The sequence below is a fragment of the Mesoplodon mirus genome (genome assembly GCF_964341445.2).
Source record: "Mesoplodon mirus genome assembly, chromosome: 1".
Taxonomy (NCBI): Eukaryota; Metazoa; Chordata; class Mammalia; order Artiodactyla; family Ziphiidae; genus Mesoplodon; species Mesoplodon mirus.
This window is the reverse complement of record NC_138976.1, coordinates 37,236,230-37,254,109: the sequence shown is the minus strand read 5'-3', so window position 1 is coordinate 37,254,109 and position 17,880 is coordinate 37,236,230. Positions and strand designations below refer to the sequence as shown.

Genomic DNA, 17,880 nt, shown 5'->3' with positions numbered 1-17,880 from the left:
GCTTAGTTGCTCCACAGTGTGTGGGATCTTCTTGGATCAGGGCTCAAACCCATGTCCCCTGCATTGTCAGGAGGATTCTTAACCACTGTGCCACCTGGGAAGCCCTTGTTCTTATTTTTAAAACTGAGGTCAGTTTGTTCGGTCATGTTTACAAACTACTGGGATGGATGACCAGAAGGACTAACATCCTGGTTGATTTATTACTTAGGAAAAGAAGTATGAGCTGTGAGTTTAGCTGGCATCAGTAGTCTGCTGTGTTTTGCTTTTATGTTTTCAATTTCTTCTTGTATCCCATTCCATTCTAGGCTCAGTGTTTTTCTTCTTAAAGCACATCGCCTTTAGTAGCTATTTCAGCAAAACTCTATAAATGGTAACCTCTTAGACTGACTAAAAATGTCTATTTTGATATAACTATTGAATGGTAGTTAGCTATTTAGAATTCCAGGTTGACAGTTATTTTCTCTCAGTACTTTGAAGGTATTGTTTTATTATTCTTTTGGCATCTCTTGAGAAGTCTTTTGTCAGTCCAGGTTATTATTTTGTAGATAGTATTAGTTCTCTGTAGTTGTTTTAACATTTTTCTCTTTAATTTTGTTCTGTGGTTTCTCTAGCTGTGTCTAGGTGTAGATCACTAGTTCTCAACCCTGGATCTTCACTAAAATAGCTTGGGAAGCTTTGAAGAAAATACAGATATCTTGACCTACTCCACACCAATTCCAAAATTACAGGAGGGGGAAGGGGGACCTAGGCACTGTTTTTAATTTGTTTCTAAAGTTTCTTAGGTGATACATGTAAGGTGCAGCCAGGGTTGAAAACCATTGCTGCAGACTTACTTTCATTTATTCTGTCTAGGAGTGACCCTACTTTCCAAAGAATTGTTTCCTTTTGGAACTCCAGTTAGGCATGTATAGGACCACCTCATTTAGTCCTGCAATTGTTTTAACCTCTTACATTTATTGTCACCTTTTTCTCATTAAGGTCCTGTATTTTGGATAATTTCCTTGAAATGTTTTTCTGATTCACTCATTATTTGTTCAGCTTTGTCTAATATGCTGTTTAATCCTTCTATTGAGTAATTGATTTCAAGGCATATATTTTTCATTTTTCTCTGTTTTATTTGGTTCATTTTTAAAGATGATCTAGTTTTGTTATTTAGAAAAACAGTATCGTGTTCTTTCCTTATGGTTTCTATTGCTTTTTTCCCCTAATTTTTTAATTATTTAAAACAAAATTTTTATAGTCTCAGATTTTACAATTATGGAGTTCTTGGGGGTGCTAATATTACTGGGTTTTGTATCTGCTAGTATTTGCTTATGGTATATTATTTTTCCTTGATTCATAATTTTTGGTTGTGAGGTAATCTTTGGCTGAATTATGTTTTTCTTCTGTGAGAATCTTCAGGGAAGTTTTGTGTTTGCTCCGCTAGACTTGCTAGGATATCACCAGCCCCTAACATGTCCTAATGTATATGTTAATTTATTGCTTTGGGGATTCCTACCAGAAGGGAAGAGAAAATTAAAAATCCAGACATTTACATTCAAATCCATGAACAGAGATAGACTTCCTTGTTAAATACCTGTGATACATGGAAAATTTCTAATTTTAGTTTGCCTTTTACGAGGGGATGGCCTGCTGAAGGGTTTGCCTGTTGATACCTAAAAACTTTTCTTTTTTTAGGTCACCTATACATTAAAAATACTTCTGTAATATTTGATTCAGTATTTGCAATTCTCTAAAAGCTTCAAAAACTAAAGATTTTGGTACTCCATTCCTTGACTTCTTTGAATAAATATTTCTAATTGATTTTGAACAAATCGTGTCAGAAAGTTTTTAGGGCTCATTTATAAACAAGTTAAATCCCTTTGTAAGTTACTTAAGTAGTTCTTCAAAGGCACAAATAATTTTAAAAATCACATTGATAATGGATAGCTAAAAGAAAGCCATGTATTGTGTTGAAAGATCTTTTTTGTATTCAGTACAGTCTTCAACACAAAATTTTTGTAGTTCAGTTAATCTAAATTTGGATTTTAAAATATTTGTAAAATTTGACGACTATAATTTTTCTATCTGTAGAATATTGCTTGTTTGGTAACAAGTTATGTGTGCACCAAATCGATTGCAGATACATGTCTACTTTATGGGACTGTCAGAACACTGTTTTTGCCATGACATCTTGCTCCACCAAAATTTATATTTGTATTATTACCCCAAAGAAGTTTTATTTTTAGCTGAGTTTTTTAAACTGAATTCTCATTAGTGTCACACATTTCACTTTTGATAGAATGACTTCCCAAAAACTTGCCTTTGATTCCATTGAAAGTATTTAATATTATACCACTATTGGGTAATAACTGATTTTCTAATGTTAGCAGATGATGATAAAACTGATATAATTTAGCTGTTTGCAAAGTTCTGTTAGTGGTGTCAACATATTAACATCTGACACTTTATTGTTTACACATGGAGAAGAAACTTTGCAAGTTAAATTAATTCAGAATTACAGATTTATGGATTTACTATAAGATATAAAATGGAATGATTATAAACGGAATTGTATTTCATGTGTTACTGGCCTGTAATTCCCACATTTTCCACAGACTGGCAGCCTGGCAGCCAAATGAATAGCATAGGTAACAGGTTGAATACTGGTGGAAGGAGTTAGGAGCTATCCTTAGCTACTTGTGTCCCAGTGCATTTCTTCTCTTTTTAAAAAAATTTTTAAATTTTAAAAAAATTTTCTTTTCAAATTGTTTTCTTTTTTTTTTCCTTTGGCTGTGTTGGGTCTTCGTTGCTACATGCGGGTTTTCTCTAGCTGCAGCAAGCGGAAGCTTCTCTTCATTGCGGTGCACGGGCTTCTCATTGCAGTGGCTTCTCTTGTTGCAGAGCACAGGCTCTACGCGCACAGGCTTCAGTAATTGCAGCACGCGGGCTCAGTAGTTGCTGCGCACGGGCTTTAGGGCGTGTGGGCTTCAGTAGTTGCGGCACGTGGGCTCAGTAGTTGTGGCACGCGGGCTCTAGAGTGCAGGCTCAGTAGTTGTGGCTCATGGGCTTAGCTGCTCTGCAGCATGTGGGATCTTGCCAGACCAGGGCTCAAACCCATGTCCCCTGCATTGGCAGGTGGATTCTTAACCACTGCGCCACCAGGGAAGTCCCCACTGCCACTGCATTTCTTTCCTTTTTTCTTCCTTCCTCCCTCCCTCCCTTCTTTTCCTTTTTAAATCAAAGACTCTGTGTGTTGTCTGTGAAAAAGTCATGAAGAGATTCTGTCTCACTGGTTAACATTGATTAACATTCAGATTTAATCACTGTACATGTGGTTTATAAACTACTAGATGAGACCATGGCAAAAACTGGAAGTTAAAAATATCAATTGGATCTACTAAGCCTATTCTAGCTTATTTCAATGCAACTGTTAATACTTTTTTTTCAAAAGAGAAGATGTTAAACTGTACAGGTTGCTAGAACAATGATGCCAAATTGTGACTGTCCCAGGCAAACTGGTCGTTCTGCTTAGATATTAATATTCCTTAAGAATGTCTCTTAGCGTATAATGGACATGTGAACTTTAAATTATTTTGTGTAGTTCTAGAACAGCCCCTCATTCCCCATTCTTTCCCCACAAAATCTTAGGGATTCTGAAATGTTGATCTTTTTGTGTAATTATTTTTCCATCTGGGAATATGGCATGTGAGTCCATGGTTTTAGGTCTTATTTTATGTCCTTTGATAATTATGAGAATGTTTTATACTTCTCTACGTAAATCATATGCTTTTCCTCCTAAATTTAATCTTAGGAATTATGGCAGAGACTGTTTGTTGGGTACCCCAATACTTTCTATTTTCTTTAGCAACAGAGCTCTAATTTTTATCTGGGCACATTGCCATCCAGATTAAATGACTGCTTTTCCAGTCTTCCTTATAGCTAGATGTGGTCATGTGATTAAGTGCTGTCTAATGAGATATAAGTGGAAGTGTTACTTCTGGGGCATCTCTGCATGTTTTTTTCCTCTTTCGTCTTGCTGCCTGTAGGAGTTCTAGCTTCCATCTGTGAGAAAAGTGCTCCAGAAACCTGCCCTTGAATCTACTGGTAGATATTAAGCCACACGTGCCTTACCAGTAGGGATGGTATATCGGCTCTAGCATAAAGGCTATTCTAAACCCACCCTAACAAGACTTAAAAACAAGCTTCAAAATAATTACCTGATCTTAAAGTAACTTAACTTTTTTCCAGAAAGGAGTCTGGCACTTTAAAAGAATAAAACAATTCCAGTGCTCACAATGTTGAGTATTCAATCAAAAATCGCAACCCATAGGTAGGAGAAAAATCAGTCAACAGAAACACACCTAGAAAATAACAGATGATGAAGTTAGCAGATTTGTACTTTGGAACAGTTATTAAAGTATGTGAAAGGATTTAAAGGAAAATATCAACATAACAGAGAGAAAATGAAAGCTAAAAATCAAATAGAAATTCTAGAGATAAAATTATAATATCTAAAAAAAAACATGGCGGGCTTCCCTGGGGGCGCAGTGGTTGAGAGTCCGCCTGCCGATGCAGGGGACATGGGTTCGTGCCCCGATCCGGGAGGATCCCACATGCCGCGGAGCGGCTGGACCCATGAGCCATGGCCGCTGAGCCTGCGCGTCCAGAGCCTGTGCTCTGCAACGGGAGAGGCCACAGCAGTGAGGGGCCCGCGTACCGCAAAAAAACAAACAAACAAACAAAAAAAAACATGGTATGGCTGTAGCAGCACTAATATTCTGTAAAAGAAATGATCAGTGAATTTAAAGACAGCAATAGAAACTAAAGCACACAGACCAAAAAAAAAAAGACTGAAAAAGAAAATGAACAGAGCCTTAATAACCTGTAGAACAAAATTAAGTGATCTAAACATATATATAATTGAAGTTCCAGAAAAAAAGTTGGGGGTGGGGAAACAAATATATCTGAAGAAATAATGACTGAAAATACTCCAGATATGGTGGAAACTGTAAAGCCACATATCCAAGAAGTTCGGTGAACCACACGCAGGATAAACACAGTGAAAACCACACCAAATCTCCTCATAATCAAATTGCTGAAAACCAGGAATGCAGAACAAATCTTAAAAGTAGCCAGAGGAAAAAAGTCACATTTATTCAGAGAAACAAAGATAAGAGTAATGAGAGAGTGCTTGCCTGAAACTGTGCAAACCAGAAGACAGTGGAGCAACATCTTTAAAGTACTGAAGATAAATACAATGAAACAAATTCTATATCCAGTTAAAATATTTTTCAAAAATAAAGTTAAAATAAAGCCTTCTTTGAGGCACACAAGAGCTGAGAGCATTTGTTAGTAACAGACTTACATTTTATGAAATGGAAAAGGAAATTCCTCAGACTTGAGGAAAATGATACCAGGTGGAAACTTGGGTCTACACAAAGTGGTAAATATGTGGATATGTGACTTTTTCTTTCTCATTTTTTTGGATAATTTAAAAGATAATTGAGGGATTCTGGGAAGATGGTAGAGTAAGAAGCACCGGGAGTCTGTCTTTCTACCTAGACAACAATTGCAGTGGCAGAATCTGTCTATAACTAATTGGGAACTCTGGAGTCTTTTGAAGGCTTGCAAATTCCAGGGGAAGACTTGGAAGGTAAATTGTGGTTAATTTTGGTCAATTTTAGCTCTTAGCGCAGTAGCAGCTACCCATCCCTCACCTCAGTCACATGGCAGGCAACTGTGTGGTTCCAGAGCAGCTTACAAATAGGAGCCAGGGTAGGCAAAAAGGACCTTGTCCTTCAACTTCAAGGGGTCTGTGCTCTGATTGCTGATTGCTTCTTCTCATCATTCAGGTACAGACAAAGAGGTAGGCAGCCATTGTTCTTGCATCTCCCCCTATTGTTGCAAGCCAGCACGCCCCACTCCCAATATATGTGACTTCCAGAGCATATAAAGGGCTAGTGCTTTTCACACCCTCCTCCCCTTCATTTTCCCTTTTTTTCCCCTTTTGGGAGCCAAATATTGAAGACTAGGACATTAAAAAACAGCTGCATCTACAGGGAAAATTAGAAAGTGATAGTGCATGCCCAGGAAAAGGCTCAGAAGACACTTGAGAAGAATTTAAATTTACACCTCAAGCTGATCCTTGGCGTAAACACAGTCTAAGACAATCAAAAACAATAAAAACAATAACACAAATGAGAAAACCCCTAGAAAGTGGAAGAATCTGATTTCCAGAGTTACCATATTCCCAAATTTGATGAAAAACATGAATATAAACATCCAAGAAGCTTAATGAACTCCAAGTAAGATGAATTCAATGAGACCCACACTGAGACACCTTTATAATCAAACTTTCAAAAGTCAGAGACAAAGAGAGAATCCTGAAAGCATCAAGAGAGAATCAACTTATCACATACAAGGGATCCTCAATAAGAATATGACCAGATTTCTCTTCAGGAACTTTGGACAGAAGTCAGTGGGCCAGTATATTCAAAGTGCTAAAAGAATAAAACTGTCAACCAAGTATCCTATGTTTGGTAAATTTTTCTTTCAAAAGTGAGAGAGAAATTCCCAGATGAGCAAAAACTGAAGGATTTTATTACCACTAGATCTGCCCTGCAAGAAATTTTCAAAGGAGTCCTTTAGGGTGAAATGAAAGGACACCATACAGTAGCTCAAAGCCATATGAAGAAATAAAGATCTCAGTGAAGGCCCTTATAAAAGCCAATATTACTCTAACAATGGTTTGTTATCTACTTTTTGTTTTCTGCAGATTTAAGGGGCTAATACATTTTTAAAAAATTATTAATCTAAAAGCTACCAAGTGACTTGGTTTGTAACTCCACATTTTGTTTTCTAAATAATTTAGACTAATGCATTAAAAGAATTGTTAGTTTGTGTTTCTGGGCACACATTGTATAAAGATGTAATTTTGTGATAATAACGGAAAGGGGTGGGGACAGAGCTGTAAAGGAGCAGAGTTTTTGTATGTTATTGAAGTTAAGCTGGTCTAAATTCAAATTAAAGTGTTATAACTTTAGGATGTTAAATGTAATCCCCATGGTAACCACAAAGAAAATATCTATATGATATGCACAAAAGGAAATAAGAAAGAATACTTAGAGTAGTCAGAATCTTAGAGACAGAGAATAGAATGGTGGTTGCTAGGGGCTGGAAGAAGGGAGGAATAGGGAACTACTTTTTTTTTTTTTTTTTGCTGTACGCGGACCTCTCCCTGTTGTGGTCTCTCCCGTTGCTGAGCACAGGCTCCGGATGCGCAGGCTCAGCGGCCATGGCTCACGGGCCCAGCCGCTCCACGGCATGTGGGATCCTCCCGGACCAGGGCACGAACCCGTGTCCCCTGCATCAGCAGGCAGACTCTCAACCACTGCGCCACCAGGGAAGCCCCTCAATTGGAAGCTTTATGTCAGTTTCACTTAATATAATTATTTATGTAGTTGGGTTTAAGTCTTTTTTTTTTTTTTTTTTGGCCATGCGATATGCAGGGTCTTAGTTCCCCAGCCAGGGATCGAATACGCACCCCCCTAAGTCTTTCATCTTGCTATTTATTTCCTTTTTGTCCCATATATTTTGTTCTGTTTTTCCTTTGTTTCCTGGCTTTCTTTAGATTATTTTTTATATTCCATTTTATTTGTCATTTATTACTTTGTATTCCATTTATTTATATTTCTTGATAAATATATGTATCCTAAATATATATATTCACCTAATTACAGAGCTTCAGAATACATAAAGTAAAACTAATAGAACTAAACAGAGAAATAGACAAATCCACAATTACAGCTGCAGATTTCAAGACTCCTCTCTAAGTAATTGATAGTGTAGTAGATAAAAATCAATAAGGATCCAGAGCAGGCATTAGCAAACTCTGCCCAGTGGACTACATCCATTCCATTGCCCATTTTTGTATTGCCCATTAGCTAGGATTGATTTTTACATTAAAAAAAAACAAAAAACATTTATTTATGTATTTATGTATGTATGTATGTATGTATGTATTTCGCTCTGCCTGGTCTTTGTTGCGGCATGCAGTATCTTCGTTGCAGAACGCGGGACCTTTAGTTGCAGCACGCGAACTCTTAGTTGCAGCATGTGGGATCCAGTTCCCTGACCAGGGATCAAACCCAGGCCCCCTACATTGGGAGTGCGGAGTCTTAGCCACTGGACCACCAGGGAAGTCCTGATTTTTACATTTTAAATGATGAAAAACACAAAGAATATTTTCTGATACATGAAAATTTTCTGATACATGAAACTTATATGAAATTAAATTTTACTGTCTATATATAAAACTTTATTTGAACACAGTCATACTTATTTATTGGCTTGGCCAAAAAGTTCGTTCGGATTTTTCTGCTAGATGTCAGCTATGGCTGCATTCATTTTACAACTGCAGAGATAAATAGTTGGTTCAGAGCCTCTATGGCCCACAAAGTCTAAAATATTTATGTGACCCTTTAGAGGAAGTTTGTAGATCACCTAATATAGAAGTTTTCAACACTATCAACCAGCTTGACCTCATTGAGATACGGAACAGTCTCCCACACACCATCATCATACATATTCTTTTCAAGTTCACATGAAATGGTCAGCAAGGTAAACTATATGCTGGGTCCTTAAGTCTCAGTAAATATGAATGCATTAAAATTATGCATTAGAATTGTATTAGCAGTTTTAAGAAATGATCCTCAAATATGTGAGAAAAAAATCTCCAGTTGCTTGGAAAAAGAAAGTAACACTTAATCCATAGATCACATAAGAAGTCACAAGGGAAATTAGAAGATATTTTGAAGTGAATTAATATGAAAACACAACTTACTAAAGTTTGTAGGGTTCAGCTAGAGCTGTTCTTAGAAGGAAATTTACAGCTTTAAATATTTTATTAGAAAAAAGTCTAAAATGAATGTTCTAAGCTTCTAAGCGTAGCATAAGAAGAGCAAATTAAACCCCAAGTAAATAGAAAATATTAAATATGAAAACAAAAGTTAGTGACATAGAAAATGAGGATTAATGAAACCAATAGCTGTTTTTTAATGGATCAATAAAATTAATAAACCTCTAGGTAGGTTTATTAAAAAAAAGACAGAAATTACCAATATCAAGAACTATCCTGTAGACATTAAAAAGATATTGTTATGGACTGAATATTTGTGTACCCCCAAAATTCATATGTTTAAGCCCTAACCCCCAATGTGATGCTGTTTGGAGATGGGATCTTTGGAGTGGGGCCCTCACTGGGATTAATGTCTTTATATGAAGAGATGCCAAAGAGCTTGCTTTTTCCCTCCACCCCTGCCATGTGAGGACCATGTGAAAAGGTGGCTGTCTATAAGCCAGGAAGAATCCTCACTAGAAAGTGACCATGCTGACCCTTGATTTTGAACTTCTAGTCTCCAGAACTGTGAAAAAGTAAATTTGTATTGTTTAAGCCACTCTGTCTGTCGTTTTTTGTTATGGTGTCCTGAGCAGGCTAAGATAGATATCAAGTGAAAATTGTGAACAATTTTAAGCCAATAAGTTTGACAGTTTAGATGAAGTGGACCAATTCCTTGAAAAACACAGGTGCAAAAGAAATAGAAAACCTAAATAGCCCTGTACTTGTTTTAAAAATCAAATTGGTAATTAAAAAGTCCTTCCAAAAAAAAAAAAAGTCCAGGTTCAGTGGTTTTTTGTGGCCATATGGGTTACTTGTCAAAGGTTGTCATACTCTGCATTTAAAATGCAGGTGGATTTTACTATACCTAAAGAATACCCTAATAAAGTTGAATTTTTAAAAAGATCCATATTTCTGGGATAGTTTTCTTGGTAGATCCCTTCAGTTTTGAGATGGGAATATATGAATTTTTTAAAAAGCCTCTTCCACTTATCTCTTTGGAACATAATTACTATGTAGTAGGCATTCAGGACTTTTCATTATATTCAAAAAATACAAGATTTATGCAGGCTAAGTATTTTGAATGCTTATTTTCATAATACAATTTTGGGAAAGTCTGTGGTATATCCTTTTGTACAGGGAATAATTTGTCAAAGTTATGTATTCAGTGCATTGCAATTTTCTTGTTTCCTCTTTTATTAAATTATAATTCCATATAATTGCTTATATGCATTTTTCATTTTTAGATTGTTACATTTATCAAGTCTTTAGATATAGCCTTTTTGGGTCATCTAGATGAGTAGTTCTTAGGCTTTTAGATTACACAGAATAATAAAATTTTCAATTAATTTTAAGCAATGTCAATTTTGCAAAGTAAGAACATCAAGAGAAAAAAATCCACTGTTGTCCACAATCATTATTTTAGCACCAAAAAAGTAGAAAGAACATACTTTCCAGGTAAAATAAGCCCTCCTAAGAAAATCAAGACATAGATTATTGATCACTTTGTACTAGGCATTACACCTAGCATTTAAATGTTATCATATTTAATTTTCCAAATACTCATACTACATTTTCCATATACTGTTATTATACTCATTTTATCGGAGAAGAATCTCAGGCTCAGTTATGTCAGAACAAGATGTCTGATTTCATAGCCCATGCTCTGAACGTAGCGCAGGCACTTTTATAATGCAGAACAATCAACAACCTAAAATGGTGATATATTTGCATAATTCTTGATAAAAATTTGTCACCATAGGTCTTTATTTGATAGTTCAGTGCAAACTGAAATAGCTTGTGTAGGTATTCATTTTTTCTCACACATAGTTTTACAGAGATTCTGAACACCTCAGTTAAAGAAACAACCTTCTTAATGTTCATTCATTCATTTTGGAATATTCTGGGTAAACTTACAAAAGCCTTTGGCCTTTAGTATGTTTTTCTAGTCTTTAACACTTTGTGCTGGTTAAGAACGCACAAGGTGGTGGTATTGTTGTCTAGCCATCTAGGCTTATAGTGGGGGAGGGTGCAGAAAAGCACTTCATGCTTGGCTTTCACTCCTGTCCAGGAGGTGATATTTGGCATTTAATCTAGTGACAGTATTATCATTATAATACTCATAACCCTGAGCATACTCTGAAAATTTATTGTCACTGTCAAGTTGCTTACTTTTTTCTACAAATGGTAATAAGACACTTTGAGATTTTTGTGGTTAAGAAAATTACCTTTAAACTTAAGTTTGAATAATGCTTTTATCACTTGCTAGCTGTGTACAAAAATTATTTAATCTCTGAACCTCTGTCTCTTCATCTGTTAAAATTAATAATATTTAACTTAGTATATTTTTGTCAACTCCAGTGAAACAGTGTAAATGAAAACAGCGTGAAAACTAGAATCTAATGGACATTTTAGGTAGCTGGCATCCTGTCAGGGTTTTTAGAGCAGGATAATGACATGATACATCTGTTTAGGTTGATATGATGTTGGATCTGAGTGGAAATGGGGGAGGGGTGAAACTAGAGGAAGGGAGAGTAGAAGGGGCCAAGATCATAGGTGAGGTGATATTGAGAGTGGAGATGAAAATGGAATCAGTCATTTTGGAGGGAAAAATCAATATTTCATGATGAGAAAGGAGAAGGAACCTCTTGCCTCCCAGATTAATTTCCAACAAATATTTGCTGATTATTTTCCACACTCTGTCCTAGGCATTTGTTATATACAGGCACAGACCTGTAGGGACCTCTAGGAATTGATGGTATTTGGGTCCAGGTAGGATGTTGCCTGCATTCATGAACATAGAGAATTTGGGAGCAAGTGCTGGTTTTGGTATTAAGTCAACCTATATACCTGTAAGCAAGTTGAGTTCTGTGCCACAGCTATGGATACAAAATACTGCCATATAATTTTTACATGGTCCTCATGAAATTTGTTTATTTAGGATCACAGACACCTGATTGTAAAGTTTCATTAGTGTTTAGAAAAATGATAATCTTAGGTGTTTGGAAAGATTATATTTTCCTCCTAATACTGCTAAGTATTTTAGTATTAAAAAAAAACACTGTAATGAAACTTTTGGCTTTCAGATAATTTGCATTCAGTCTTTCTTGGTGCTATTTCTGGGAGAAAAACATTTCTGAATCTTATGTACATAAATTTGAGTACTCGTTACAGGCTTGTCAGTTCTAGTTATTGTCACTGTTAAAACATAGGCTTTAAATAAAATTTGGCTGTAAACTGGCATAATAGATTTCTTAATTTTACAGCAGTGGTTCTCAAACTTTAGGTTGCTTCAGAATCATCTGGAGAGCTTGTTAAAACACAGTTGCTGGGATGTTTCTGATTCAGTAGGTCTGAGGTGGGGCTAAAAATTTGCATTTCCAGAAAGATGATGATGCTTATGTTAAGAACTGCCTGTTATATCATAAGGAATAAGATTATCCTAAGAAACCACAATTTAGGTTCTAAAAGTACTTTAAAAATAGAGTGGTAAAAATTATATGATGCCTAAGAAATAAACTTATTTTCATAAACATGCGTCTCAAATCCAAATCCTTGTAGGGTGTGATAAATATAAAATTTTTATTACTGTCTTTCCTAAAAGTTGTTATTCTTATTTGTTTAATTAGTAATAGGACAAATTAGAAAAATACCTTTAAAAATACATTAAAGATATTATAAATATTGTTCTCTATTCACAACAAATAGTTGACTATTTAGAGGTTTTGATACCTCTAAATATGTAATTCATTTACCCAGCACTTTTCCTTGACGTTAAAAATTAGAGTTCGGGCTTCCCTGGTGGCACAGTGGTTGAGAGTCCGCCTGCCGATGCAGGGGACATGGGTTTGTGCCCCGGTCCAGGAAGACCCCACATGCCGCGGAGCGGCTGGGCCCGTGAGCCATGGCCGCTGAGCCTGCGCGTCCGGAGCCTGTGCTCCGCAACGGGAGAGGCCACGACAGTGAGAGGCCCGCGTACCGCAAAAAAAAAAAAAAAAAAATTAGAGTTCAATTTTTAAAAAATATAATACCTGCAGTGAAAAATCAACCCATTCATTGAAAGGTGGATGGTTTTGTTTTCCACTGTCTTCTACTCTTCTCCCATCAGCCCCGTAGTTCCTGAATTTCAAAACCTGAAACTCTTGGAATATCAAATGTCAAATGTGATGATATGGTTAATGTAATATGTCAACCCAAATCAGTTTCAGTAATTTTTTTTTAAATCTTATATTTTTTAGCTAATGGGAATGACAACAAGAAATTTAAAGGAGATAGACCTCCCTGTTCGCCTTCCCGTGTTCTCCATCTTCGCAAAATTCCAAGTGATGTCACCGAAGCAGAGGTCATATCATTAGGTCTACCATTTGGCAAAGTAACTAATCTTTTGATGTTGAAAGGAAAAAGCCAGGTATGTAAGTTTTAAAGATTGACCCACAGTTATTATCTCTGGGTGTTAGTGATAAAATGATTTTTAGGGGGATTACCTGGCAGTCCACTGGTTAGGACTCTGTAGTTTCACTTCCAGGGGTGCAGGTTCAATCCCTGGTGGGGGAACTAAGATCCCACAAGACGCAAGGTGTGGCCTAAAAAAAAAAAAAAGATTTTTATTTTCTTGAACTTTTTTTTTCCCCCTAAATTTCATTCTATTTAAATAGTTTTTAAAACAGAACTTTTTAATGACAGGAAGCAACAAACAAAAATGTTAATATAGGAAACAGGATTATATCTTATTCATTGACTTGTTAACAAACATTTTATATTCTTAATTACAAAATGGTTTATGAAAATATCCTGTGATTATAAGAAGAGATTGGATTGATTACCATCAGAGATTGGATAATGATGTCTGATTCAGACTCCTCTATCTTTAGTAAACTATTTAACATCCCTGTTTAATGCAGATGAGGTTATTAAGAACTGGAGAAGTTAAATAATATGTCTTAGTATTCAGCCCTTGTTGTGTTTACACATTTTTCTTGCATCTTTTGGAGATAGTGCATGCACTTGGATCTTTTTATCACAGATGCCACTATTGAGAATAGTATGGTTGGCACGGTTTGAAAGAGCCAACACGACCATGTCTAATGGCTGTGAAATGCCTAACTGCCATGTGTTATGTACATTATCGTGTTTCGTGTAGTGTATCCTATGTTTTTTGTCAAATAGCTCTGAGAGGCAGCAGGCAGTGTCACACTTTCCTTTGTTTCTGCAGTTGGTTCTAGGTTTATATTTATCTGTAGTGCTAATAGACTGTTATGTTAATTGCTTGTCTTTTGATCATAAATCCTGTTTAGAAAATATCTTGTTAGTAATTACTTCAGCAGGAGATTCTGATGTGAGTCACTAGTAGTACTTGTGAGCATAATCTTTCCCGTGGTTCTTGTAGGTGGAGTGTTGAGGACAGAGTAGGGGTTATTTTCACCAGCCTTTCTGTGGGTAGTGACTTTCGGTTTTCTCTCCACCCTACATAATGAAAATTGATCCCTTTGGATGCTTTGGGAAAACATAATTCTTTTACTGGACTCCATGTGGAAAAATTTATTTTTACATATGAATTTTTAGGTTGTATATACATTTAGGAAAAAATTCCTGTGATAAGAATCATATTCCAAAGACATTGTTCAGCTTTTCCTTTGTGTGACTGATGTTAGACATTGCAGGAGTTTAGAAACATTTAGAAAGGAGTTTGCAGGAAGAGACTCTCCCCATATAATGAATATTATTAGAATACAGTTTACAAATTCTTTGTTGAAAAGATGATTAAAAACCAGATAGGAAATATTGCCATAGCTATTTTTGTTACCTTGATCATTTTTATCCACTTCTCTTAGAAATATTAGAAAAAGTGTATTATTGATACAATTGGATAGCAACTTTGAAGTGTGTTGTGGACATCTGTACCTTTTAGATAGTATAAATGACTCGAAGTCTGTTTTATTCATCGAAGATAGTGATTTGGATCAGGGGTTCTTCCTGCATTTTAAATTTGAGATGTTCTTATAGGTAGTTCTGAGGGCTCAGAACGCTTAGTAGATGTCTATATTTTATCTTCTTAACCATTAAGATAGGGTGATAAAACCTGCCACCTTAAAGGTCTGTAAGTATCCTATTCCTGTCATAAGTTAATGGGAGTCCTGACAGCTAGGAGAAGCTTTATACAGAATAAGACATAAATACCAAGGAGCTTCTTCTATCTCAGTTCTTCTTGTGTTAGTCTTCAAACAGCTAATATTAGTACAGTGATTACCAATATCCAAAAAAGGTCACTTGAATGACCCAAAGCAATATTGACTTAATGTAAGAAGTTCTCCCATTTCCCTAATTTGTACAATTGAGCCTTTGCACCTGAATGCTCTAATTGTATTCATAAATGGCTGTTTCATAAAAAGGTAGAGAAGAGCAAATCATTATGCCTCATCTCTGTTTGAGAATTTTTTAGGAAGAAACTGAAAGCATCTATTTATAGTAGTGATGCACAGGTTTATTTTTGCCTTTTTAATTATTTCTAGATTTTAGAAGAAACAGAAATAAGAAGAAAATCAAAAACCACTTAAAATCATTTAATCAACTGGCAATTTCCCAATCCCAAATCGTTTATTGAACCCAACTTTTTTCAAATATGTTTTCAGTTACTGTCAGTGATACACTTTGAAACAAGTCTTTTCATCCCCTTGGGGGCAATGTGATTTCTCTTGAGAATACGTGAGTTTAGAGCAAGCTGGAATGACAAAGTAGTTCTTAGCTGCCTTTCAAAAACATGAGCTTTCACTTTACTTTCTTGTGTTTACTGCAGGCTTTCTTAGAAATGGCTTCTGAGGAAGCTGCTGTTACTATGGTGAATTATTACACTCCTGTTACTCCTCACCTTCGAAGCCAGCCTGTTTTTATTCAGTATTCCAATCACAGAGAACTTAAGACTGACAATCTACCTAATCAAGCTGTAAGTATTAAAGGCATTTCTAAAAATAGTTATAAGAACACGTGATATAATAACTTAAATTTAATTTTCTGTTTTTCAGAGGAAAAAAATCATGTGTTTTTCTTCATCTTAGAATGCTCTACTGGTAAAGATTGTTTATGTAAATTCTTACCCAAAGACTTAAGAATAAGAAAGCACTGCCATTTGGAAGTAAGTTTGAAGATATGGTGTTAGTAATGGCAGATATTTAGTTTTCCCTTGAAACTGTTTTCATGAGTGGAAAAAAACATACGTTGTTATGTCTCTCTTAAAAATCTCAGATCTGAAAGAAACTATAGAAGTCAATCCTTTTCTTTTTACAGAACGTGTAACATTTGTGTGTTTAGAAGTCAATCCCTTCTTTTTACAGAATATGTAACAAAGGCATTGAGAAGTTGAGTGATGCTTCTATTGTGATGTTAACTAACTGAACTTAAGATGTTAATAAGAATTTGTATAGATATGTTCATTAAATGAATTTTGACTCTCCAAGATGAATGTGGAATATAGAATATGAACATTTCTTACCTCATTTTCCAGTTTTTATTTTGATATAATTCATGTTCAAACTTCTGTGTCTCTCCAGGTTGATTTTTAAGTAGCTAAAATAGTAATTTGAAGTAACTTCAGGGTAGGAAAAATTTATCCACAAAGCAAGTACATTTTAAGAAAGAGGTTTTTTTAATTACGTTGAGAGCAGTTTGGCCGTGATACTCTTGCTGTAGGCAAAAGAACTCCTTCAGCTCTTTGACTCTGTGTTGAAAGTCATTATAATGCAGGCTGCTGAATTTATAGTTTTCTACATTTTTAAAAACAGTGACATTTCTTGCACACAATCCTTAACTTATCTAAGAGATATTAATGGCCTGTAATAAACTGTCTAAACTTAAGAGTAAATGAAATGTTAGATATTTTTAAATAGTATAATTTTTTTTTTAATGAAAAATTGCCTTGTAAATTGGGTACATGCTCATGGTAAAACATTCAAACAATCCAGAAAAATAAAAAATAAACAAAACAATCCAGTTACCCAGATATAACTAATTAACTAACATTTTACTGTGTACCCCTTCTCTATTCAGGTTATTGTCTATGTATATAACTTTATACCAATGGAATCCTAATAGTTTGAAAACTACTAAAAACTAATTATATTTTCTCTACAATATGTCAGGGATGTTGTTTTATGACAACAAATATAGAATTACTTCATACTTTTTATTTATTTATTTTTACTTCATAATTTTTAAATGACTGCATAATACTCTCTTCAAAAGGGCAGCCATAATTTATCCCGTTTCTTTTCTTTTTTTAATTTAACATCTTTATTGAAGTATAATTGCTTTACAATGTTGTGTTAGTTTCTGCTGTATAACAAAGTGAATCAGATATATGTATACACATATCCCCATATCCCCTCCCTCTTGCATCTCCCTCCCACCCTCTCTATCCCACCCCTCTAGGTGGTCACAAAGCACCGAGCTGATCTCCTTGTCCTGTGCTATCCAGTTTCTTGTTGTTAGATTGAGATTGTTTGCCATGTTATGCTCTTACAAATAGTACTATAGCAGCATTCTTACATATCTTGGCACACATGCAGCATTATCTTATTTATGTTTCTGGCAACAAAATTGCTGGGACTAAGCCTATGCATGTTTTATGTTTCAATATATGTTGCATGATTGCTTTCTCTAAAGCTTATTTGCTGATTTAGGGTGCCACTGATAATATATGAGTAAGTAGTTTTCCTGTCCATCTGTGTTAATATGTTAGTTAACAAATTGTATCTTACTGTTTACTCTCTTTTATTTAATAACTTGTGAAGTATTTATAGTGATTTCTGTTAATGCAGTTTTTCCCCAATTTTTTCAATTGTGGTAAAATATATATAACGTAAAATTTACCACTTTAACCATTTTTAAGTGTATGGTTGAGTGGCATTAAGTACATTTTCATTGTGCAACCCATCACCACCATCCATCTCCAGAACTTTTTCATCTTCCCAAACTGAAACTCCATACCTGTTATACACTTACTCCTCATT

General features: G+C 35.3%; 1 protein-coding gene across 5 annotated transcripts in view; it reads left to right on the top strand.

The window, feature by feature from the left end:
- PTBP3 (polypyrimidine tract binding protein 3) overlaps window positions 1–17,880 on the top strand; it is a 102,364-nt gene that overhangs the window by 36,706 nt on the left and 47,778 nt on the right. For all 5 annotated transcript variants that reach the window (XM_082623227.1, XM_082623225.1, XM_082623224.1 and 2 more), the window contains 2 exons: window positions 13,117–13,286; window positions 15,672–15,818. In XM_082623227.1, coding sequence (XP_082479353.1) covers window positions 13,117–13,286; window positions 15,672–15,818 — 317 coding nt within the window. The remainder of the gene's footprint in view (window positions 1–13,116; window positions 13,287–15,671; window positions 15,819–17,880) is intronic.